Here is a 24684-nt window from a genome sequence, read left to right as displayed (position 1 = left end):
CCCAAAATATCATCGTTTCACCTGTGAGGCGATCTGCTACTACAAAAAAAGAAAAAAAAACAAACAAAAAAAAAACAATTGAACTCCAAGCCTGCATAAAGCAAACAAAAAAACAAAAGTTTTTCTCAATGCCCAGTGCACCGACACGAGAACAAAAACACAAAACAAACCTTGAATAAAGTACAGAATGTATTTATAATTAAAGGTGTTCAGGATCTCTAAAAGGACCCAAACGCAGAGTCACCAGACCTGCAGTGATCTTTGTGTTCATGTTTAGTTTTGGCTGAGTTGAGCTTTGGCAGCAGGCAGAAAGAACGTGGTTATCCCGCAGAGGCGCTCAGACTGTTATTACTGTATAATAACAGTAAAGCCAGCGTGGAAGCACCATGTAATCTTTCTAACGGCCAGTAGGGAGCGATTACTTGCAAAGATGTCAGTCTATAGAAATCTGCATCGACCTATGAGCTGTTAAGACTTTACGGTTTATGGCCTCAGTCGCTGCTTTTGGGTTTTCTTGAATTTGACGTTTATTTAGTAAATTATGATCCTCGTTAGAAAAACGAGGACAAACAAATGCACCCGGTGAAAAACAGGCCTACTTCATGATTGACAGGTCACTACCTAAAGGGGGTTCAGCCTGACCTCGCCAAAACATTCAGCTTGACATATCAGGACTTAAGGAACAAATGGATGATGTCGACTACATCCATCTTTTACGCACACTTGCGGGCAGAGGTAGAGTTCGTCTGTCTTGGGATGAAATTTGACCGCTTTAAAGATAAGACTGCTGTTATTTATATTTCAGTGTCAACAGACCCCTCGACAAGCGGTACGCGTCATAACTTCCTGCGCTTTACTGCTGGTTATGATTAGAGACGGCTGGAAATGAGGCTCATAAATATGCAGTTATTTCTTAAAACAGCTGGGCATGTAGTTTTCAGCATACGCTACTCCAAAAGGAGGAGCGGATTTGTTTAGAACTACTTTTCAGACGAGGATTAATACATTCTGTGAGTGTAGCATTATTTTAAAATCCTCAAAAGGTTGAAAATTGTGGCTCACTGGTGTGTTTTAGTTTTTAAATCAACAAAAGTCCCACAAATGACTCAAAAGTGATTTGGTTAGTTCAGATTAATGCTTTTGTCTCCTGTGAGTGATGCAGCACAACAACATGTTTAAGCAGGAAGACTTTGTTGCAGTTTTTTGGGGGGGTGGGGGATTGTTTTTTTGTGGGGTTTGCTAAGAGAACTTTCAGCGTTTCCGTTCCTGTAGCTGTTCCTGCAGCCTCACCAGCACCTGCCTCAGTAGGTAAATTACTTTATTTTAAACCTTTTAACCGAATTCATTTTGAATCGAAATTGTGAGAGGAAACATCTAAGCAGTGTAAATGTTTTCCTGTTGTCGTTGCTGCAACTGAAACCACGGCACAGCTCGCTCAGATCATAAATAGCAGCAAATAAAACAACATCAATAGAAGGACTTTAATAGAGAACATCACCTCACTGCCTGCTCTGTCAAGAAAACAGATTTGAAATATAAAAATGTAAACAAACTGGAAGTTTGCCAGAGCAGCCATGTCCAGTGAAATTCAACATCTGGGCCTCACGTCTGACTGCTCAGTTCAATTTTAATCAGGCACTGATTGTTACCTAAAAACACACCAACCACAAATCAGCGTTCAGGTCGAGTAAAAAGAATCCCAGTGAAGTATTTTCAGCTTCAGAGCAGTAAAAAAACAGAATGTATTTCACTATTTTTAGCGACACAATGAGTGGCGGTTAGTTTCTGTACCCAAAGTGCAAGAAGCAGCCGAGGTCAGCGTCAGCTCGAGTTTCCCTGCTCGGATCAAATGAAAACTTTATTCTGTAGTGCACAGCAGGGGCATCCCAGAACCTGCTGCCTCAGCTGGCGTTTATACACATTGAATCACAAACATTTCATTCCAGTTCTTTACAAAAACAGTTGTGTTGGCTTTTATTTGCTTCAAACCTCAGACTTCCTCTGCTGTAAATGACTCTAGTCAGAGTTCTGAGGTTAAAGGTTAATCTGAGTCTGACAGGACGATGATCTCATCTGGGTCACACTGTGTCGCCACGTTGACCTGCAATCACACAGACAGCAGCATAAAGTATTTACTCTTCTGGAGAAACACTCGGAGTATCAGCAGAATAAAAACATCTTTAAAAACATGTTGATGCTGTTGACAGACGTACCGGTGTGCCCACATCACATGACCAATTTAAGGTGACGTGGCAACAAGACGCACCCTCGCTGAGCCTCAGTTGTTAACTTGTGTTAAAAGTGAAGACTTCAACTACGTTCCAGTTTTTAGTGTTGAGAGGCCAAATAACACCAGAGTTATGATAATTCACGCCATGCTTTTCAACGCCCTTTACTATTCATGGAAAAATTCACCTTGTCAGCCTATCACAAAATTATATGGCAACACACCATTTGGTTGCTTAGTAACAGACGAAAGTTTTGAGAAAATGGCTGCGAGAACAGCAATTTTTGAGATTTGTGGCATTAAGCTCGTTTGGAGTGAAGTGGGGTTTTTTCTGTGTGTCTGTCAAAACAACGACGCAGCTACAGCTGGACAAAAAAAACACCAAAGGCAGCCTTCAATGTAAACACCGTCTCCAGGTGGACAACAGGAGGAGTGATACACATCCTGTTGTCAGGCCTGTGATGTGCCCCTCTGTCTTGTGGGCAACAGGAACTAGTTTTCAGAGTGGCACAAATAATTTGTGTGAACAGATACACACTTCTGAATGTAAGTAGTTGGATAAACCTGTTTACAAAATTTGTAAAAGAAAATTTTTTTTTTTTACATGTATGTATATTTAGACTTCAAGCTATAAAAATGATTTGTTAAACATTTAAATATATTTTGCAAAACCTATTTCACTTTTCACCACTTTGAGGTTTTATTTTTGTGTGTTATTTTAGGTCCATTGTGTTGATACAGTTTGTCAAAATGACAAAATAACTGTAAATTCAGACACGTGAGGTGTTTTATTCAAAGTGTCGTCCTCACTGCATCGTTTCTATCCTGAAACTCAGCTCCTCTGGTATGACTCTATTTGCCCCACCTTGTTTTTCTTCGGTGGCGGTGTCGACTGCGAGCTGCTGACCACTTCCTGCGTTGGCGTGTTTGCTCGAGTGGTCTCTGGAGAGTTGCAGGTCACAACGCCCATATCCAGAGGGATGTCCGCATCACTGAGGAGAATGAAAGAGCCAAGATCAACAAACATACAGAGAATAAATGAACCCAGAGAAATAAAACCATGAACTCAAGTTCAAAGAGCTGAAACTACAATTTAAATGAGAGCAGGATTTTCGATAACTGGACATTTTCAAAGAAGTCACACATTTCAATGCAGCCTCGTCTATTAGACACAGTCAGTGAGAGTCTCAGATTATGAAGTGATGAACACAACAGAAATGATGGTAACTCTTGATACAAGCAAGAGAAATGATTTTAGAGCTCGTCTTAGGATACCATTATTAATTTCCAGTTCAACTGTTACCTCACTGGTAATTAAACATGAGTGTTTTCACACTGCCACACTTATTCTGAGGTCAAATCACCACCAAGAAGTTTAATTAAGCCTGAATTTCTCATCCTGACACAAATTTGGTTATTTAATTAAAAACTAGTCAAACCTTTCACATTCTGTTTATTAAAACTATTTAAGTTCATCGTATTCAAAAGGTGAAAGGCCTCAGCGTCCCAGTAGACGCACTGATGGTTTCAAATTGAAAATGCTCCGTTGCGTCGATCTTGAACTATCGTGTTCACGCCGCCCGGCAGAGTGGAAACAAAGCCTCATCAGCTTTTCACGGTGGAGGCGTAAAACTGTTCCTCCTGAGAGCAGCAGGCCTCCATGCTGCTCTCCTACAGTTTTAAATATTACTATAAACACATTATAACACCTGCTTCTGCCTTCTGAACAGTTATAAAAGTTACAAAGCTAAAGAGCATCAAATACATTCACATTGACTTTGAGAAATAAGTCATTATTTGTTTGTTTGTATTATTAATTATCTCACAAACACATTTTCATCGTGGACTCCTGACCTCTCAGCGACAGCCTCACCTGTCGTGGATGATTAGGTTCTTTCTACTCTGCGAGTTCCTTTCCTCCCACTTCCTCTTCTGGCTCCTCGTGGTTCTGGGGCTGGGCGGTGGAGACGTGCCATTGCTTGTCTGCGTGCCGCACCTTTCCACGCCGTCTTCTGGCGATGACGGAGATGCTTTCCCATTGGCTGCTGCTGTGAGGCCCATTTCGCCTTGGTTGTAGTTTGACAGGACGACTGACTCATGACTGGAAGAATCTGCAGGTTCCTGTAAGCTCTTGTGGTCACCATTCGATAACGGCCTCTGGTCATCAGTCTGCATGGGCTCTGATTGGCTGGGGCTTTCTGCGGGGGAGGGGATATCAGACAGCGGCGAGATCTGGGACTTTGTCTCATCAGAAGCAGGACTCGTAACCTGCTCGTCCTCATCTTTCAAGCTTCCTTCTTCGCCTGCAGAAACGTGTGCAATCTGATCATCGTTCTGATCCTCCTTGTTGGTGCCTTCGCTCGCTTGTTCCACCTCGTTAATGTCGTCTTCCTCGTTGTCTTCTTCATCTAAAGAAAGAAGCAAAAAAGGCACATAAATATTTTCTTCTCTTATCTCTGCCCCCTTCATCTGGTCACAGTTTTTGAAATCTGATAACACTTATTTGACTGTATGAATGTATTCGTTGTTTAAAAGGGAGAAAAAAAACAGACTAAATAACAGCCTAAAGGGAAGAAAAACAGTCTTTAATTGAGCCCAATCTGACGGATGAGTTTAAACATTGTCTGTATGAATTCTCTGTGTGTTTATGAGTCACATTAAATTGTTAATCATTCTGTTCAATGATTAAATCATACGTTACACATTATCAGCACAGTGTGGCTAACCTTAGCAGCAGTCCTAGCGGTGACTTAAAATCTCAGAAACTCAGTTATGTTTTCATAAAATAAGAATATTTAGATCCTGGTACAGACCGCAGAGGGCAGTTACCTAGATGCAAACTCCTGTGTTCTATACATGCAGCTTTTGTGGTGAACAATGAAATTAGATTTATATCTAATTTGATTCTTGTCAGCCAATATGTTGCTTCAATATAACCACATTTATTTGGTCTAACCTGGTCCATCCTGCTGAGTGCTGGCCTGGATCTCTTCCTCTATGTCTGGATCTGAGGATTCATCATCTTCATCCTCTTCCTCCTCCTCCTCAGACACGCCATTCATCTCTTCAGTTTCCACTTTTTTTCCTGACGTGTGGCCCTGAAACGCAGCAAAGGAAATTAAACAAGATTCAGAACACAAACACATGGTAAAAGGCCTGAACTTGTATAGAGCTTTACTAGTCCCTAAGGACCCCAAAGCACTTTACACTACATCCAGTCATCCACCCATTCACACACACATTCACACACTGGTGATGGCAGCTACATTGTAGCCACAGCCACCCTGGGGCGCACTGACAGAGGCGAGGCTGCCGGACACTGGCGCCACCGGGCCCTCTGACCACCACCAGTAGGCAATGGGTGAAGTGTCTTGCCCAAGGACACAACGACAGAGTCGGGGCTCGAACCGGCAACCTTCCGATTACAAGACAAACTGCCAACTCTTGAGGCATGATCGCACAAACAAGCACAAAACTAAAATCTTTTATAGTCTCATAATTTCAGATTAATATGAGACAAAACTTTTGGGATTAAGTGAAACAAATAAACACTCCAGTTTCTTTGTTTTCCCCCAAACACGACTCACAGGTTTATAAATGTTTTTCTTTGTCACATTACAATTTTTCCTCCCCACTATGTATTTTATATTTCTGAGCCAGCAAATTTTACTGACATTGACAATTTTTTTATTTATTAACTCCAACATACCTCATCAGAACATAAATAAATAGAAAAGGTAAAACCTGAGTTAAATTTTTACTTCTTTACTTTGGTACTTTTACAGTCCTGTGTGATTAAAATACTTTCTTCCTCTGCTTTATAAGATTAAACTGTAAAATATATTGCTATTCAATACACAAGATGTACCACAAATTTTGACCTTAATTCTTTTTAAGAAATAAAGCAGACTGATGTTCAATCAATCAATCAAAATTTATTTATATAGCACATTTTTAAGACCAAAGTACACCAAAGTGCTTTCCGGTAAAATCGCAGTACAAATAAAATCACAATAAAATATAAATTACAAATATATAAAATATAAGATAATTACATAATCTAAATACAGAGCCAGATGTAAATTACCCTAATTCGCCTTAAATGCCAGATCAAACAAATACGTTTTTAAACGTGATTTAAAAGACTGAATGGAATCTGACGCGCGAATATGAAGAGGGAGAGTATTCCATAGCCTGGGTGCAGCAACGGCAAAGGCACGGTCTCCTCTGGTCTTCAGCCGAGACCTAGGTTGCACCAAGAGCAGTTGGCCCGATGATCTTAGTGCTCTCTGAGGGCTGTACAGACAGAGGAGATCAGCTAAGTAGTCAGGTGCCATATTGTTTAAAATTTTATAAGTAAACAATAGAATTTTAAAATCAATTCGATATTTGATAGGAAGCCAGTGTAAATTTTTCAGAACAGGGGTGATAGAGTCAAACTTTCTAGTGCCGGTCAAGAGACGTGCTGCGGCATTCTGGACCAGCTGCAGACGCTGCAGAAGAGAAGATTGTAGACCCAAGTAGAGTGAGTTACAATAGTCCAGACTTGACGTAATGAAAGCATGAATGAGTTTCTCCATATCTTTGTGTGGTATGTAGGGTTTAGCCTTAGAGATTAGGCGTAGTTGATGAAAGCTAGTTTTTACCACAGTAGAGACCTGTTTGTCAAGTTTGAAGGAACTATCCATGAAAACTCCAAGATTCCTGGCAGTATCAGTAAGGTAGTTAGCAACAGGCCCAAATGTGCCAGTCAATTGTCCCAGAGGCATATTTCGGTCAAAAACAATAATTTCTGTCTTCTTTCCATTTAAAGTAAGAAAGTTACGTGATAACCAGTCCTTGACATCACTCAGACAGTCAAACAGAGGATGTGGTGAGGATAAAGCATCCCCAGTCAGGTGAAGGTAGATTTGAATATCATCAGCGTAACAGTGAAAAGAGACATTGTGTTTTTCAAAAATGGAGCTCAAGGGCAACATATACAGAGAAAACAACACAGGACCCAGTACCGAGCCCTGGGGCACACCACAGCGGAGACGGGCAGAAGAAGAGGAATATTTTCCCATCGTGACGGAGAACGACCTCTCAGAAAAACAGAAAGACATAAAATCTAATGTTTTCACACATAAAAATGTGTGTCAGGTTTATATTGTTGATTGTCATTTATGCTTAGAAATATCTACTCATATATGCTTAGAGTTTTATAATCAATGTCATAGTTAATAGTGTTAATAGCTAATAGTCTGCAAAGACTTGTGTGCATTCCAGAGTGCTCTGGCATTCACACCCACATCCTGGGAGCATGGGGGAGGTTGTACCTTCTTTTATTGTTTTGTGGTAGGATAAACGTAGCTATGTCTGTTTTAGTCTAAGTGCCTTTTGTTTAGATGAACTGCTGGACTTCCAGACCAGCAGGTTTAGGGAAGTCGCTTATCGGGTCACACTCTGACCCCACACACACACACACACTTACACAACGCACAGGCAAGGTACTCTTTGTGTGTAGGTAGACGTCATATGTTAATGAACCTATGTATATTCATGTAACCTCAATAAAAGAGCAGTGTTACGGGGGAGCGGACGAGAGCAACTGGGGTCAAGCGAAGGAACAGCGTTTGTCCAGTTCTCTCCCGTGCACGAGGAACATAAAGAACTTTGCCTACTCGTGTCTTACTTTGCTGTGTAATTAAATTGTCTTCAACGTTCCAGCGAATAGGTTTAAGCTACAAACCTATCACTGTGATGATGTTCCTCTGTTACCTCTTTGTCCTTCCTGTCTTTTTGCAGTCGTTTGCTCCTCTCCTTCTCCTCCGTGTCGTCCTGTTTCACAGCGTACTTCTTGATGACCTCCTCCAGGCTAGTTAGAGCAACTTCTCGGTTCGACCGCAGTTTCTTCAGCAGTGAGGGGTCCTTCAGAGCTGGGTCTGTGGCTAAAGAGGGAGGCGGAGGGCGGAGAGACAAGAGGATGAACAGTTACATCATGAATGACATTCCAGGTGTTTTCTACTATTTAGATAAGATGTAGATAAAGAAAGAAAGAAGACGAATGGAAAAAGTCTGTGAGTTAGTGCTAATCCTTCTAAACACGTATGAAAGGACGACCAGAGAGATAATTAAATAAAATACATTTTATTAATTATTTTTTTAAACATCAAAAACAATATAAAAACTGTCACAACTTTAAATGAGAGCAAAAATGTCAGCAGTGAGGAACTGAAAGTGTGGAGCAAACTTTAAAGTAAATTAATGAACAAATATTCATATTTTAATTCAAATCAACGCTCAGATTTGTGAGTAGAAACACTTCAGTGTGCAGTCAGACAGTGAAGCCCCGCACGAGCAGCAGCATTTCTCTTTATTATCTTACCAGGCTTATAGGTGTCGGTGAGGCTAGAGCCAAAGTTGTAGACGAGGTCCAGGTGACGGCGGTCCTGTATGCGGCTCCCGGTCTCTCTGAACGCCTCCTGGGCGATCTGGTTTATATGCTTCCTGGTCAAGCAGAGGTTGTGGCGATCGTTGGCACGCAACACCTGCTGGAGGATGTCCTGGTAATCAGGAGGGTTGTGTCGTACCTCGGAACTGTTGATGAAACGCTCGATCTGACAAAGGGAGGAACACAGAGGAAAAAACTCGAATGAAAATATAGCTCCATGAAATTAAATAATCACAGATACAAATCTCTTCTGTGTGATCGCTGTGTGTGTCTGCCAGTTTGTGTTTTATAAAGAACTGCAAATAGTTCGGAAACCTCAGACAGAAACCATTAATAGCAGCAAGAAACCAATAATGTTTTTATGCTTAGTCCTAATCTGTGGCCTAATCTCTTTTACACTGATGCTCACAGTTAATGTTAAATTAGAAACCTTATCAGTTTAACCAAAAATATTTTATCAGTAAATCTGAATTAGTCACGAACTAAAATGTAACCCAAATGTTTCATTAGATTATACGACAGCATCAGACCTGAATTAGAATCAAGTTTAAATGCTACAGAGTTCAGAAGAGCTCAACATAAACAGCAGTCCTGAGAGCACACAGAGCAGAACAACAAATGTTCAAAGAATGAAGGGAACACTGGATCACTGCAGTGTAAGATCAAGTCATTTAAATTAAGGAATATCAATCAGTCCAGATGTGAATCCATTTCAACTGCTTTATTTCAAATGAAAGTGTCAACCGGAGGACTGGAGAGACATCTTTTCAGGCAATCGGAAAAATACTAACGGCCATCAGAGCTCCCACTCAGCCTCCTATTAACTTCACCTATTATAAAAATGTTAAAATCCTATGTCACTGCATTCTTGAGTTATAGCATTCATCCCACTGTCTCCAAAGCACTTGCTCAGTGGGTCACATGATTGTTAGGGTTGTCTGTTGTCTTTGTGATTTGGCGCTGTATAAATAAAACTGCTGAACACGCTGACTGAGATGTGAGGGTTTAGGACGTGGTGCCACAGACCGTCTCCTCATCCTTAATGACTTTTCTCTAGTTTTGCTTTTTGTCACTGGTGGCAGCTTGAAGCAGCACCTTCAGGCTGCACAGGCAGTCCAGCTTCTCCATGATGTCACATCCACACATGCAATCATAAGGAGGCTTGCTTCATCTCCCAGCATAGGTTCAAGTATGGAGGAGATCATGGGAGACGAGCTGTTACATGAGGAGGCCTTAGTGACTTTGTGTTATACCGGGACTATTGGACATCCCCTTGTTTTTTTACTGTCATGTTTTTTCAACAGTGTATAAACACGGCATTGCCTTTGCTGTTTAATGTTTTTTGTTTGATTTTAACATTTCTTTACGGCCATTTAACCTTCTGCTGATAATGTCTGCATGGAATTTTCTACGAGTAAAGCAGCACATAAACGTGAGCATGCGCAGAGACTGAAGTGTAAAACCAGAGTTAACAGACAAAGTTTAGAACCACAGTCATCATAACTGTATTTGGTTTCAATGAGGCAGTTAATGCAAAAAAAGCCTGGCTCTGTTGCAGATGCGTATTAATCCACCCCTCGGGTTAGAAAGTAGCCCCAACAACGTGCAGCTCACCCTCCTGTTGATCTCAGGGTAACGAGTGCTTTTGTAGGTGATTCTCTGTTCAATGGCTCGGCCTGTTAGTGTGCTGCAGCCCTTTAGTTCACACAGTTTTTCATAAATCTTCATCATCTGGAAAAAAAGGAGGAGGACACGTGAGGGAGGTGTGAGCAGCTGCCACACAGGCTGTCGTAAACATTTACTTTTTACAGCTTTAATGTCTGTATTAGAGAGTGGAAGCCACCGAGCTGCACCACATTGGAGGCTGACCTTGCGTTTGAGTTTGTGCTCCTGGATGTATAACGAGTCCTCCGCTTCCATGTCAGTGAGACTCAGCTCAGCCTGCTGCAGGCGGCAGATCTCCTCGTTGTACACCTTCAGCAGGTTCTCCAGGTACGCTATCTGAGAGGAACACACAGGACAGACATGAATGATCATTTCCTACAAAAGTGTCAAACCCTTACTGTTGCTGAAAAATAAAAAAGGAGGGATATTTCATTTTTTTAATAGTTTATATTTAATGGCTGCCTTAACCAGTGTGCTTTGATCTGCTTTACTCTTTTTCCCTTTTAAAATGACTGTATTGAAGTAATTTTAAAAACACTGAGGCAAATTGTGCTGTGCAAATAAAACTGTATATATAATATACAGTATACAAATAAAACTTTGATTATAATCCCAAGATTCATTCAACAGCAACACCTAATCCACACTAACCTGCTTCCTGGAGGCTCTTTTAGCTTTTCTCTCCTCTTCTCGGTCTGCCTCTCTGTTCGCTTGCTGTCCTGAGGTGGAAGGCTGCTCTTCATCTGCTGCCGGCTGCACACCTTCTTCCTCCTCGTCCAGGTTACCTTTACTCTTGCTTGTACTTTTGAGCGTGACGGAGGTAGACTGAAGATCACTCGACGTTGAGGTAGAAGGCCCAGGGTCAACCTTGAAGAGGGTTTGCCTCTTCTTGATGGCATGCTGCTTGAGCACAGTACACAGTTCATTGATGTAGACAAATGTTTTAGAGCGGTTGGCCTGAGTGCGAGTCAAACATCGTCCCAAAGTGTTCCTCAACTCCACTGATGACAGGAAGTCCGGGCAGGCCTTTGAGTGCTTTGTCTGGAGGAAGGTCAAGACCTCCGGGCAGTCCTCTGTGAGGGGCCTGCAGTGCTCCACAAACTGGAGGGAAGAAAACAGAAAAAAAGGATGAGATAAAGTAGAAAGTATGACAGATAAGGAACCAAAGAGAACAACAAGGGAGTGAAAAAGACAGATGTTACAAGACTGGTTTCAGTGCTTTTTTAACACAAACACAAATCTGCAGTATAAAGTGGCCCAGGATTGACTTTATAGGGTGTATCTGTATATTTTCAAATAAGTAGGTAATTTAAATGAGGAAGTTTAGATCTAAAGTTTAATATTACATACATATTTAATGCTAGTGGGTATATCCTCTCACAGTACACTCTCCAACTAAATCAACCTCACCCACCCATCAGTTCATTTCTTAAACAAACACAAAAAACCGTCACTATTAATGAGACTGTCATACAAGCCAAATTAAAAATAATAATTGAATGTTATTTTTATTATAGTTTTTTCTTCTTTGTTATTTTATTGTTATTTTATTATAGTTGTTGTTTTTTATATATCAAAATGAAATATACAAAAATGGTCTTACCAACTTTCAAATACTAAACGTGTTTTTTTTTAATGACTGTTTTAATAAAATTGTTTTGCACCCAGTGGAGGAGAGCTGTAGGATGTACTTCGCCTCATGCTGGGATAAACTCCATGGAACGATGTTCTGCAAAACTAGACGGTACTCAGGAATTTGCATTTACTGAATCACTATGAGACAACATATAACAGGTTAAACACCATACAATCCCCTCTTATTCTGAAAGCTGAGTTACTGGTGACCAGCAAGCTGTGGACCTTCCTGTGTTTCCCCTACAGGCAGGCTGGTCAGGCCCCCAGTGTGGTAAAGACCACCAGCTGCAGTCTAGAAGAGTGGAGTTGATCTGCTCAATGAGGAACTAACTGATGACACCACTGAGTTTCCCACAGTATTATTTGGGAAACATGGATCATCTTACTTGTTAATTTAATTTAAAAGTCAACATTTAAATATATCATGTTTCAACAATTAGCCTAAAAACACACAGATAAGATTTTAAGTCAATGTCACCCAGACAGAAAAACTGAGCACTTAGAGCAATCTGAAGTCTGATACACATGAAATACTTCTGCATAAATGTCATTATTTTAAGTTCTGGTCATGAACTTTGGAACATCATATAAACTCACCTCAGTGAACAACTTCTGATTCTCTGCCTGCAGACACTGCGTGGTCTTCTTCGCTGTAGCGAAGGGTGACTGGGTAATGTGTGTGGGCACTGGCAGCTGAGCTTTGAGCGGCGAGACATTTTTGGCTTGAAGGTCAGGGCTTGATTTGGAGGCAGAGGAGGAGGGCTGAGGACTCTCTTCTTCTTCGCCTTCCTCATCAAGCACAATGATTTTATCTGCCATCGAGGCAGGAGCCACCGCCATTCAAAACGCCGGCTTTCTAAAATACAAACAGGCAGAATGAGACCAGAACAGGATGACACACAAGCATCAGAACTTCAGTGTTTTCATGATCTGTACAATATTTACATTGGCACAAAAAAAGGTGACAAATTCTGGCCATGTGGGCACTTCTGATTATTTAAATACCAAAGCAGGGACCTGCTCTGTGAACAGAGTTCAACAAACCCAGGATATTTTTATCTGGTTTCAAAGAGAACCAGTTTCAGGTCATATTCACATGAAAGATCTGAAACATAGACAAGTCTAATGACTGCAGAGTGGCTACCTTTACAAACTATGATGTCAGAACACAAAATGAAGAGTAACACACAGTAAGGCTGAAAGCACCACAGCTGCCAGATGAAATTACTGTGTGTCTGTACGAGGAAATGTTTCAAAAGTGCTACATTAATGTGTGGAAAAGTCCTCCAATGTCAAAAAAGTCAATTTAAAGTCAGGAATGAAAGCTGAACACATGCATTTGTGCGCATTAACAAAGCTGTCACTTTCACAGCTCCACCATAAAGACACAGGAGGATCTGAAGTATAATTACAATTTTTTAGTTTGTAAAATAAACACTATAGTGTGCAGATGTGTGTGAGACAGTTTCAGCTGCACCCACATATAAAGGAATGAAATAATTTAAACATTGCTTGCAGTGAAAAGGGAAAAAGCAGGAATAAAGGTGAGTATAAAAATCCATATTTTTTACTGATGCTCACCAGGGCATCAGAATGATGGTCGGTTTGATTGGTCAGTAGGTAATGGCTTTATACATGTATGCTACTCTTCTTTAACACAACCTACTGTGGATCAGCATAGTTACCTGATAATAGATGAAGCACCTCTGGATTAAAAAAACAGTTTAATCTGAGCAAATAGCTTCCTAAAACAGGGGCATGATCACTCAAATTCCCAAGCTGGGTAATGGATTTCTGGAATAACTGCTAAAATACATTCTGTGGCCCTCAGAAGCCTTAGAAGTCTCCAAAGTCATGTCAGTTGACTGCTTTCAACAATGTCCCGTTGCCTAGACAATTCACCTGAGGATGTGTGAACCTGTGATTTGCATGCCACCATTTTCTATCATCAGTTAAACTTCAATAACTGGAAGGCAGGCTCCTGCGTCCATATTACAGCATTAACACAGAAGCATCGACAGTTTGTGAATTTGATGCTTCATTTAGGGCTACAGAAGCCGGCTGATCAGTGTTATCGTTCCGCTGTGTTTACTCGGAAAATAGGAAAACAAACAGGAGATAGCAGTTTCCAAACACATGAAAGTGAAACTAATCACGATGACACAGACAGCACATTACAGGTGGAAAACTTAAGACAAAAGGTTAAATAAAGCACGCCCACGCACACCGTAATAATGCGACAGTAGGATACACACCGACCTGTTCTTTACGAGCCGCTGGAGTTGACAACGAAACAAGAAAACGTTGCACCGCCGCAGGACATCACAACACTCCAGTTACTTAGCTGACGTTAGCTCTGGAGGCTAGTTAGCATTCGGACTTTTCTAAGTAAAAAAATAACCTGCCAGAAAAAAAGTCGAGTTACGCTCTCATCGCCTCGTGAACCGGGTAAACAAACCCGAGATGACCTCTAATCTCGTTCGTTTTTATCAGACTGGATCTTCTTCATCAAAACAATGCCCCTTCACTTAGCTGTGCTATCGAGTCGAGATCGAAAATGTACCCGCTAAACTCCGCTCAACATCAACGCCTCTGATTGGACGACAGATTCGTGACGATGAGTAATGCCATTTCCCATTGGACAGCTGCTGACGTGTACCGTTGATGTCAATTTTTATTACTATTATTATTATTTCTTTGAATGTACTTAATTGACTTTATAAAGCTTCTTTAATTGTTTTACATTTAGTACTTTCATGTTTTGAACTTTTATCAGATTTACCGTTATTTTGTGTTTAAGTTCAATGTGAGATTCAGAATGGTGAAGAAAGATGGTTTAAGCTACTTTCGACGTCGTAGGGGGGTTATAGCCAGTCTGACTCTGAATATTTTAGAAAATGCTGATCTGCTTGGATTTTACCACACTACTTTACCAAACTACACAGCAGAAGATTGGAAAAACGTTTTCTGCTCTGACAAGTCTTGATTTGTGCTGTAACATTCAGATGGTAGGATCAGAATTTAGGGTAAACAACATCAAAGTATGGATCATCCTGTCTGTCTACAGTTCGGGCTGGTGATGGGGTATAATTTTCCTGATGAACCTCAGGCCCCTTGTTCCAGCAGACTTATGCACTATGTCATAAAGCTCAAAACATTGCAAACTGGTTTCTTGTACATGAGGATAAGTTCACTGTACATGAATGGCCTCCACAGTCACCAAGTTGCAATCAAATAGAGCAATTCTGGGATGTAGCAGAACGAGAGAGACATGCCATGGACACTGTGTGATGCTAAATGTAAATATGGACCAGAATCTCCAAAGAATATTTGCAGCACCTTATTGAATCTATTCCATGTAGAATTAAAGCAGCTCTGAGGACAAAAAAGTATTTAACCCAGTATTATTAAGGTGTACCTAATGAAGTGACCAGTAAGTGTGAGTGAATGTGTGGTTTAAAGCATGTATAAGAGCAGAGTGTTAAACAAGAAGAGGACTTATTTGGTGTGTTTCAAGAGATTTTTTTTATTTAATTAAAATTCAGAGTCCGTTTAAATCATTTGCTAATTTAAAATCTTCCTTACAGCAGAATTTTGTGCTCTGTTTGTAAAATCTCCATTTCAGTCACAGGTTTAATGTTTATTATCCCGGGCAAGCATGTGATGAAGAAAAAGACAAACACACCTAAAAATAATATGAAAACAGAAATACAATCTCCATATTTACAAAAATAACAAAAATAAGACAGACAATTTAAACAGTCTATTATTATTATTATAAATATTATTTTTAAAATAATGAGTCTATTATTAGTTGAATTATTTTTACTTAATTAAAACAGCATTTCCTTTTCTTTATAAACCAACAAATACAGTCCGATCTCTGGTTCCAAAAAGCGTGAGTTAATGAGGTTTTTAGACAGACGGGAACATCGAATGGAAGGATTAACCTTTAAAAAACAGAAGCTGATGTTTCAACACATCCCTCCCAACTTCCTCTCATAGTTTTTTTTTCCAGTGTTTGTGACGACATATAAACCATAAACAGAGGAAGGCAAAACCACACAGCTCTATAAAGAAAGATTAAAGAAACATCACAAGAAATGTGTTTGAACTGAGCGTCTTCGAGATATCCCTGTCCCTTTCTAAAGAACAAAAAGTTGAATCCAAACATTTTATAATAAACAAATTTGATAAAAACAAGCATAAAACATACAAGTTTACCTTCAAACCAGAGCAGTAAAAAAAACAAAAGAAAAAGAAAAAATCTGTCCCATGAACATGTGGAAAGCCCCTCCTGAAATCCCATCAAACATATCGAGTGGATCAATGCCACTGATGGTCAGTTGCCTTCTTTCATCTTCACTTCTCTTTCTGTGATGGGAAAAAATTGTAAAATTAAATTCAAAGGAAACACCAAGAAGCACCACGTCCAGGGTGATGAAACATACAGTAGGTAAATAAGTTAATAAGAGATTTCTGTAAACACATTTATATGTTTGTCTGCAGTAAATATTACAGTGACATTACCTTATCTTGTTTATCAGCCTCAGCTGAGCCTGTTTACAGAGAAAATACAAATGAAAAAACAAAAAGTCAGACACAGAGTTTAATAAACATCTTACTTTTTGAAACATATTACTCATTCTTTTTTATTTGATCCAAAAGGTGACAAGATTTTTTCCAGCTTGAAATGATTAAAAAAACCTTCAATACACATTAAAACTGTTGGACGATATTTTTGCGTCAATATTTGCTACCTGAGCTGGTAAATGTCCACGAGACAAACTTGATGAGCCCATAAAGCACCAGCGCCACGCCGACCATCGCCATAGAGTCCTCGATGGACGGAGAACTGAAACCTGAAAAGGAAAAAAGATCGTTAGGATTCATCTGATCTGAACAGGTTTGTCAGTTAAATTATTATTACAGTACTGTGGAAACATTTTAGGCAGGTGTGAAAAAATGCTGTAAACAAAGATGCTTTTGAAAAATATAAATGATTGTTTATTTGCCCCAAATGTATTCCGCAGCAGGACAATGACCCCAAACATGGAGCCAAAGTCATTAAGAACCATCTTCAGTGTAAAGAAGAACAAGAAGTGCTGGAAGTGATGGTCCGGTCCCCATAGAGCCCTGATAGCAACATACTCAGGTGTGTCTGGGATTACATGAAGATACAGAGAGATGTGAGGAAGCCAACATCCACAGAAGATCGGTGGTTAGTTCTCCAAGATGTTCGGAACAACCTACCAGCCGAGTTCCTTCAAAAACTGTGCAAGTGTAGAAGAAGGCAAAGGTGATTTGATTTAAATTTCTCTTTTGTTCATTCACCGCATTTCGTTGATTGATAAAAATAGATAATTATCACTTTTTTGAAAGCATTCTTTGTTTACAGCTGCCTGAAACGTTTGCACAGTATTATATATACTTCAATATTAAACCTTTAAGAGTTATTTCACCAACTGAGCCATTTCAGGTACTAACAGGAGTCATTTTTTAATGGCTCTCATGGTGTTTATCATATCTGTGCTGCTTCATTCATCTATAACAGATATACTAAAATGTTCTAATGCCATTAAATATTACTTAAATGCAACAGTTCAGGTTAGTCTGAAGGTTTGTGATGCAGTAAATCTTTTTAGAAATAAAATATCACAGTGGGTCATAAATGGTACCACATGGTTACTTTGTGATTAACAAAATCAAACTGTTTTAAATCCAGAAGCTGGTGATTCAAACTGTTTACTTAAATCTAAGAATGTGTCAAACTACGATAACTCAAAAGTTATCCAGGTAAACGTGTTTCAAGATTAGTTAAATATTTAGTCATTTATATGTGATACTAACCTAATAAGCCACATTTAAAGGAAAGTGTTTTGTTAGTGGTAATATCTTATCTTATATCAGTTTCTACCTTTCTTCTTTCTATTTCATCATTAGTACCTTCTCCAGGTGTATAAAAACTGCTTTAACTCAACATAAACTGAGCTGTTAATTTGCTTGCTTGTCTTCCAGGTTTGCTTCACATTACCGATGACATTGAGGGTCACGCTGGTCCGTCTCGTGCCTCCAGCGTGGGCGGCCACACAGGTGAGCTCCCCTCCTCTGCCCAGGTCCAGCTTAGAGGTGTCGATCTCGAGTCGGGAGGTCTGGCTGAAGGTGCGGTCCCAGGCCTGCCGGTGGCCCGTTACGCTGAATGAATCCAGGGTCTTGGACTTCCCGTCGGCACCTTTAATCTCCCAGCTGAACTCCACAGGGAGGGGCGCAAAGCCGGACGCTTCACACTGGACGTTTATAGTCTGACCTGGAACAGCGAGGGGCAGGGTGGAGGGGTGGATGGAGAGGGATGGCGGTTCTGGGTGGAGAGAGGAGCAGAAAAACAAGATGAGGTTAAAAGTTAAATCTGGAGTTTTTACAGAGCTGAGTGTTTATTTAAAACACATCTGCTTATTTCAGTGAAGCAAACACGTGCGTAATGCTCCAGAAATACATTTTCCTCACCTTCAATCTCAAGGTCCAGCGCCACCTGAGCGAGCAGGTGTGGCAGATACACCGTGCAGATGTACGTCCCAGAGTGAAGCACTTTAGCCTCCTGCAGGAGCAGGGATGCGTTTCCTTTCTCGTGCAAAGCATCAAAGTCCAGCGTGGCTCCTTCTTCCTGCGTGTCGGCGAGGCGGTCAGTCTTCCCGTCGTAAGCCAGAATCAGCCGTCCGCGGCCTCTGAACTGGTACCGCCATTCGACGGCGAATCCAGGCCCATACAGAGGAGAGGAAGGGTTGATCCAAAAGCCGCAGTCCAGCTGCACAGGCTCCCCGAGTCTGGACTTTACTGAGACCGTTTTAGTCGTCACGCTCAGGATCACTGAGGAAACAGAGTCAGACCGACACACGTGAGATAATAAACTTTTATAATTGTCGGCCAATCAATTTTTTGATCTGTGAACCCCCAGATATAAATGTGTTGGGTTAAAATCAAATCTTTACCACTGTGCTCTTTAGATCCTGTGGGGGCGCGGGTGATAGTAGAGATGCCCAGCTGTTCGTTGAGGCCCTGAAATGCAGATGAAAACCACTCAGCCTGCAGGTACACGGGGCTGAGGCCAGACTCTGTGAGCGAGGAAACCCAGTCCAGGCTGGAGGGCTGCGGCAGGAAGGGGTTGATCTCACACTGGGGCTTCGTCACAGAGCCTCTGGGAGGGTTGAGCGAGCGGTGGCAGAGAGTGCCAGCTGGGTCTGAGAAACAGGAGTCAAAGGTCACGATTATACAACATGTAAGATGTCTGAGACACTCGATCTGTTTATAAATAAAAGAAAATAAGATGAACAGCTGTGTGTAAATAATTTTAATTGAATAATTTAACCCACAAAGTAACACAGTTTGCGGAATTACAATTTTTACCTAATTTTATTTTCTTCTTTTGCTTTTCATTTTATATTTTTTGTATAGTTTTTGTACGTGTTGCTCAGTATTACTTATTCAGAGGCCCACATGGGACAGATATGGCAAATTATTTTATGCTGTTATGTTGTGGAGGGTGGTTTGTGTTACATACCTGCCCCTAAACAAATATGCCTTTAAACCTACACATGTGAAAATACATAACAAATAAATCTTAAAAAGAGATGCTTTGTCCAATGATGGAATCCATAAAAATACAAAAAGAAAAATATAGAAACATGCAGAGCTGCTATGAATACATGTTTAGATTTATTATCTAAATTGTTATGTAATCATAATATTTACATAATATTCTCAAAGAGAAATGTTGATGGAGTCAAACTAACAACCTAGGAAATACATGTTTTCCAGACTAATGTGCTAAATACACACTTTATGTGCAGTAACTTTTAAACACCAGGACATTTTCGTGACTAAAACGAGCAGCTGGGATGTTTTATAGAAGAACATTTGGTCTATATGTTTATTACACACTGCCAGACAAAAAAGTCACCACCTGGACTTCACTAAGGAAACAGGTAAGAGCCTTCCCCTGTACTGGAGGTTTGGCGACCCTGTGTGTTCACGAATATGAGGTCAGTTGATCACCTGACTATTACTGAATAGTCAGGTGATCAACCCATCAGTGGGATTTTTGCTGTGATTTATCAAAATGACGCTACAGCGAAGGAATGGAGCAATCATAGATGATGAAATGTTAGTGTGACTGTTTCGGCCGAACCATTTCATTTATTTTCAACAGATCATCTAAAATGTACTCATGTAAATAATTATGGTTTTCAATCATTTTATGCCTAATGGACTTCTTTCTGTTAACTGAGCTAATTTTATTGTCATGTTGGACGTTAAGTATCTGCCTCAGGCTTTAGCAGCGGTAAAATCTGCTAGCCATGGTTCAGACATACTGGGACTCAATCAGATGTAAATGCATCCAGATAAGAGAGAGGAGAAGAAAAAGTGGACGTAAACTCTGATAAAATATGACTTTTATCGAGCTGCAGAACTAATTTAACTAAGCTGGATTGTATTTTACTCATTACCGATCACAGAGTAGACTCTTTCAGGGTTGATGTCTTTAGGAGCGCGCTGGGACTCGTCATTCTGGCCGTCTGCTTCGGTTCTGATGTGAAGCAGGGATTTTTCTTGGGTCGTAGCTCCAGTTAAACCTCCTCCTCGTCCCGCCTTCTCCTGCACAAACCAGCACTCCAACACCGGACAGCTGCTGCTGCAGGCTTCAGACAAAAGTTTAACAGGAGATTAATGGGTAGTAAAACCTCTGTAAATATCAGACCACGTTATATTATGCCATTACGTTTCTCGACATCATCCACTCAGAAAATTATTGTTGTGCAAACTGTCTTTTCAAGCTCAACCAATAAACAAGGCAGTTATAGGAATTATTATTGAAAAGAAAGTTAAATCAAGCGTAATATGTTTCATGAGGTCCAGTTTAAAATGACAGCTAAAAGTAAAAGTCCAGTTCTGTCTGGCGACCCATAAATATTGTACTTAACTGTTTCCACCCCTTCAGTGTTTTGCTTTTGGTTTACTCCCCTCCTTTTTTTTATTTTTCATTTAGCAAACAGACAACAGCCCATCTGCCTTTCCCCAAAAATTAAGTCTCCAGCTGTTTACTGTGAATATCGCACAGTCTAAATCACTAAAGTGAAGACAGCACTGCTTTAATTTGTGATTTCAGGTGTTGGTGATTGTATTTGTAAATAGACTATAGTTTTCATATACGATATGGCCATATACATCTAAAAGAAGACGTTTTTAATGTCCGTGACACTTTTTAACTGGTTGAATGTAGGATAACTTTGCCAGAAAGTGATTGCAGCTTCTACGTTCGTTCACATATTAATGGTCAACAAGTCATTTACAGCAGTTTAAATATGGATGATCACTTTTCGGCAAATACCGGAAATCACTTTTGGACAGACGATCACGTTTTGGGCACGAAAATAGACGTGCACCACTCGCTCGGGGTTTCACGCAGAACTCCATGTTAAAAATGTATTAAATTTATGTTATTTTTGTTAAACGTAATCATGCATACACCTATAACATTCACTTACACGTTTTAAGACGCATTTGGGCTTTATTTTAAATTCGGCTTGTAAAAGGGTCATCAAATATGAACTTTACTATGTTTTCTTAGAGTTAAACTTGACGTTATTGTCCAAGTTTTTTTTGACATTTTCAACCAGCTGTTTTGCAACTTTTATATGTTATTGAACAGATAGATGACTTCCATGCATATAAAAAAGGTTTTTCTTACATGTACGGTTTATAATATTAGTAATACAGCATGCATAGATGTATTTTTGTCTGTCAGACCAACAGAGCAACAATGAGCTCGACTAGCTTACCTTGAATAAAGCAGGTAACGGCGATCAGAGACAGTTTATAGATGGTAGATAATTCCGTCATGTTTATCCGTGTTTCCTCACAGACAGGTCCCCTCGTTTAGCTGCAATCAAACGGACTAAACAAGGTTTAGTTGGCTGGTTTTCCCCTTCAAGTCCGAGATCAAGTTCAGTTTCACTTTCACATACAGACGAGTCCGACAGTTATCCAGGAAAAACACAAAAACACGCCATAAGTTTATAATATATCAGTATTAGCTGACATAAGAGTGAATGTGTATCTGAAAAATTAAAGTACCCGGAAGCCTAAAAACAAAGATTTTACAGTAGCTTAGAAGAATACGTCTTCAAAATTGCATTCAGGATTACTGCCATCCCGCCGCTAGATGGAGCCCTCTGACTAAAAATTAACCAAAGGCAAATTGTGGAGTAACTTGCTACGTCAGTGGCAGCAAGGCATCAGAAAGATAACCCAGTCTGAGGGCAGCGGTCAGATGAGGACAAGAGAAACAGAAAAAATAGAAAGTCTTAAATCTAAACACACAGCCTTTGTTTTTATATTGTAAAAGCAGCATACTGAGTGTATAAGCCTTGGTTTTAGTAATAGAAGTTCTTTTTTTTATTTATGTTTTTTAATGCATACAGAATTCATCATAAATTACTTCTCTGTATGAGTTTAGTAACTTGTTCTTTACAGATTAGAAGTTAGCTGTACACTTTATTTTTAAATGTATGTCCTTCTGACCTGTCTAAAATGTTGATGTTAATAATTGATTGTTTGTCTGTGAAGGTTCTCAGTCAATTGATTGTTTCACTTCTTTATTTTTGCAGGAACGTTGCAGAACAAGTCAGACAAGAAGCCTTAACGTCCTGGCACATATATTAGATAACAGCCTATTCTTTGTTCTCCGTTTGTGCGCCAACGCTTACAAATCAAACCAGATCGGGTGTCATAAACACAAAAACGAAACTTAACAGAGTGATCACGTGGTTTCACAGAAAGCGGTGGAAATGGAGTGCCGTTTGAGTCCAGTGGTGGCGCTCTAACACTGTGACTGACCTTTCTGCAAAACACCACCAACAGAATTAGCGAGGCTTGCCACTGTACCTTTAACTGATGTGATTTCCTCATTGTTTGTATCAAAGTCACACCAGAAAAGCCGCAGCAGGGTTTGTTTGATAGACACAAGGAAATAGATGAAAACATATGTGCTACCTATGATTATAGAAGAATTAAAAGCTCCTAATCAAAAGATGACCAAGCTATATAACTTGGAGCATACGTATAAAGATTTCCATTTGTATAAAATAATTACATTTAAGGATAAAATAAGAGTGAATGATAGGTGTTTGTCTATTTGCCATTTAAATACACCAAGAGAAGAGACTGCAGAGGTGCTTTCAGTGTAAAGTCTTCTGTGACAACATGATTCATTTTCCTAACGAATGTGGCACCAATTCAGGAGAAATGAACAGGTCTTTATTCTAAGTTTACCTCCTCACACTTTGCCAACATAATAAATGCGGACAAATTAACAGATTAAACATCAAGCCTGGATTATGCAAGCACTTTCTTTGTTCATTAAAAAATTAAATCTATTCTGCTTTAATTTTAAATTGAAAAAAATATTACAGTGTTAGCATGGTGCTATCATGTCTCTCATCCTCTGGTTCAATCTGCTGAAAAACGTGCTCTGTGATATATGTAGATGTTTGACAGGCAGATTTGTGGGCCCAAAAATGACTTTGCAACACAGAACTGAGCTAAAAATCACAGCTTTAATGCTGGAGAAAAAGGCAAAGGAGCCAACTAAACAGTCACTAACATAAAATAAACTGAGTCACGGAAACTCTCAGATTTATGCAGTTTTGCAACAAAGGGGCCAATCCTTGTACTTTGCCAGACATTAAACTGCTGAACTGTGTATGATGGACCTGTTGCCACAGTAACCAACTTAGAGTTCAAGTTAACTCTCTCCAGATTATCCCTTGCTGCAACACCCCAGGATTAAACTTGGAGCATGTTCCAGAAAGACTGCCAGTATGCTCCTCTGTGTGTTATTTTCTTGTGCCACAGTTACACATTTGCTGCAGTACTTCTACACGGCATCATCAGGAATTCCACATTTTCCAGAGTTTGTGACTGTGGGCGTGTTAGATGGGCAGCCATTCACGTACTATGACAGTAAAATAAAAAAAGAGAGTCCCAAGCAGGACTGGATGGCAAAGAGTGAAGGAGCTCTGTACTGGGACAGACAGACTCGGGCATCCATCGCGGATGAGCAGATCTTCAAAGGGAACATTGAATTTGTGAAGCAGCGCCTAAATGAAACAGGGGGTGAGTAATGAACAGGCGTTTAGAAACATCTGGGATTTTGTGATTCAGTTTCTATAAAATCCAACTTTCAACCACTAAAACTTAAAAATGTTCCATTCACACTAATTTAATTGTTTAGCACTAATTGACAGCAGCAGTGACTTTGAGGGACCAAACACACAGGAGACAGTTTAATGAGATGCAGAAGTGGTTTATAAAAACAGAGGAAGTCTAATCTTAAAAGTAGAGCAGGTCTTTCTCTGCAATCCAAACTGGGAACGCTCCTATAGTAGTGAGGTTAAAGCTCGGCCTGCTACCACAGGTAAGCCTGTAGTGTGAGAAGGACGATAATATGATATGATGAGGGCTTTCAGATTTGATGGGGCCTGATTAGGACTTTGGATGCTGTCTTATTATTTGGTTTTTGGTTTGTTATCAATTTTATTTTCACATGTCAGTTTTTAGTAGACAAAAAGTTGGATGGAGGATTTTCTCTCTGCTCCCCTCCTATTGGTCAAATAAACTGTAAGCTCTGAGATTCAATTCAATTCAATTCAATTCAATTCAATTCAATTCA

General features: G+C 40.0%; 2 protein-coding genes across 2 annotated transcripts; both read right to left on the bottom strand.

Annotated features, from left to right (window-relative positions):
- Nucleotides 1-203: 203 nt before the first annotated feature.
- On the bottom strand, nt 204-14512 carry daxx (death-domain associated protein). The gene is made up of 11 exons (XM_085345932.1): nt 14220-14512; nt 12558-12816; nt 10977-11426; nt 10530-10661; nt 10275-10391; nt 8595-8826; nt 7988-8157; nt 5184-5325; nt 4101-4635; nt 3093-3219; nt 204-2101 (listed from the first exon to the last, which is right to left on the bottom strand). Exons 2-11 carry the CDS (start codon nt 12798-12800, stop codon nt 2042-2044), a joined length of 2208 nt encoding a protein of 735 aa, XP_085202058.1. The 5' UTR covers nt 12801-12816; nt 14220-14512; the 3' UTR covers nt 204-2041.
- Nucleotides 14513-15476: 964 nt separating this feature from the next.
- Nucleotides 15477-22156, bottom strand: LOC146609288 (tapasin-like). Its single transcript, XM_085345981.1, has 8 exons — nt 21794-22156; nt 20462-20653; nt 18947-19195; nt 18465-18824; nt 17995-18318; nt 16721-16822; nt 16491-16519; nt 15477-16334 (listed from the first exon to the last, which is right to left on the bottom strand). Exons 1-8 carry the CDS (start codon nt 21852-21854, stop codon nt 16323-16325), a joined length of 1329 nt encoding a protein of 442 aa, XP_085202107.1. The 5' UTR covers nt 21855-22156; the 3' UTR covers nt 15477-16322.
- Between the last annotated feature and the right edge of the window lie 2528 nt (nt 22157-24684).

This window comes from Diplotaxodon limnothrissa, linkage group LG22, assembly GCF_057381915.1.
Source record: "Diplotaxodon limnothrissa isolate DT_005_m linkage group LG22, D_limnothrissa_male_GT1.1, whole genome shotgun sequence".
NCBI lineage: Eukaryota > Metazoa > Chordata > Actinopteri > Cichliformes > Cichlidae > Diplotaxodon > Diplotaxodon limnothrissa.
Note: the sequence above shows the minus strand (reverse complement) of the source record. Positions and strands in the feature narration are given on the sequence as shown.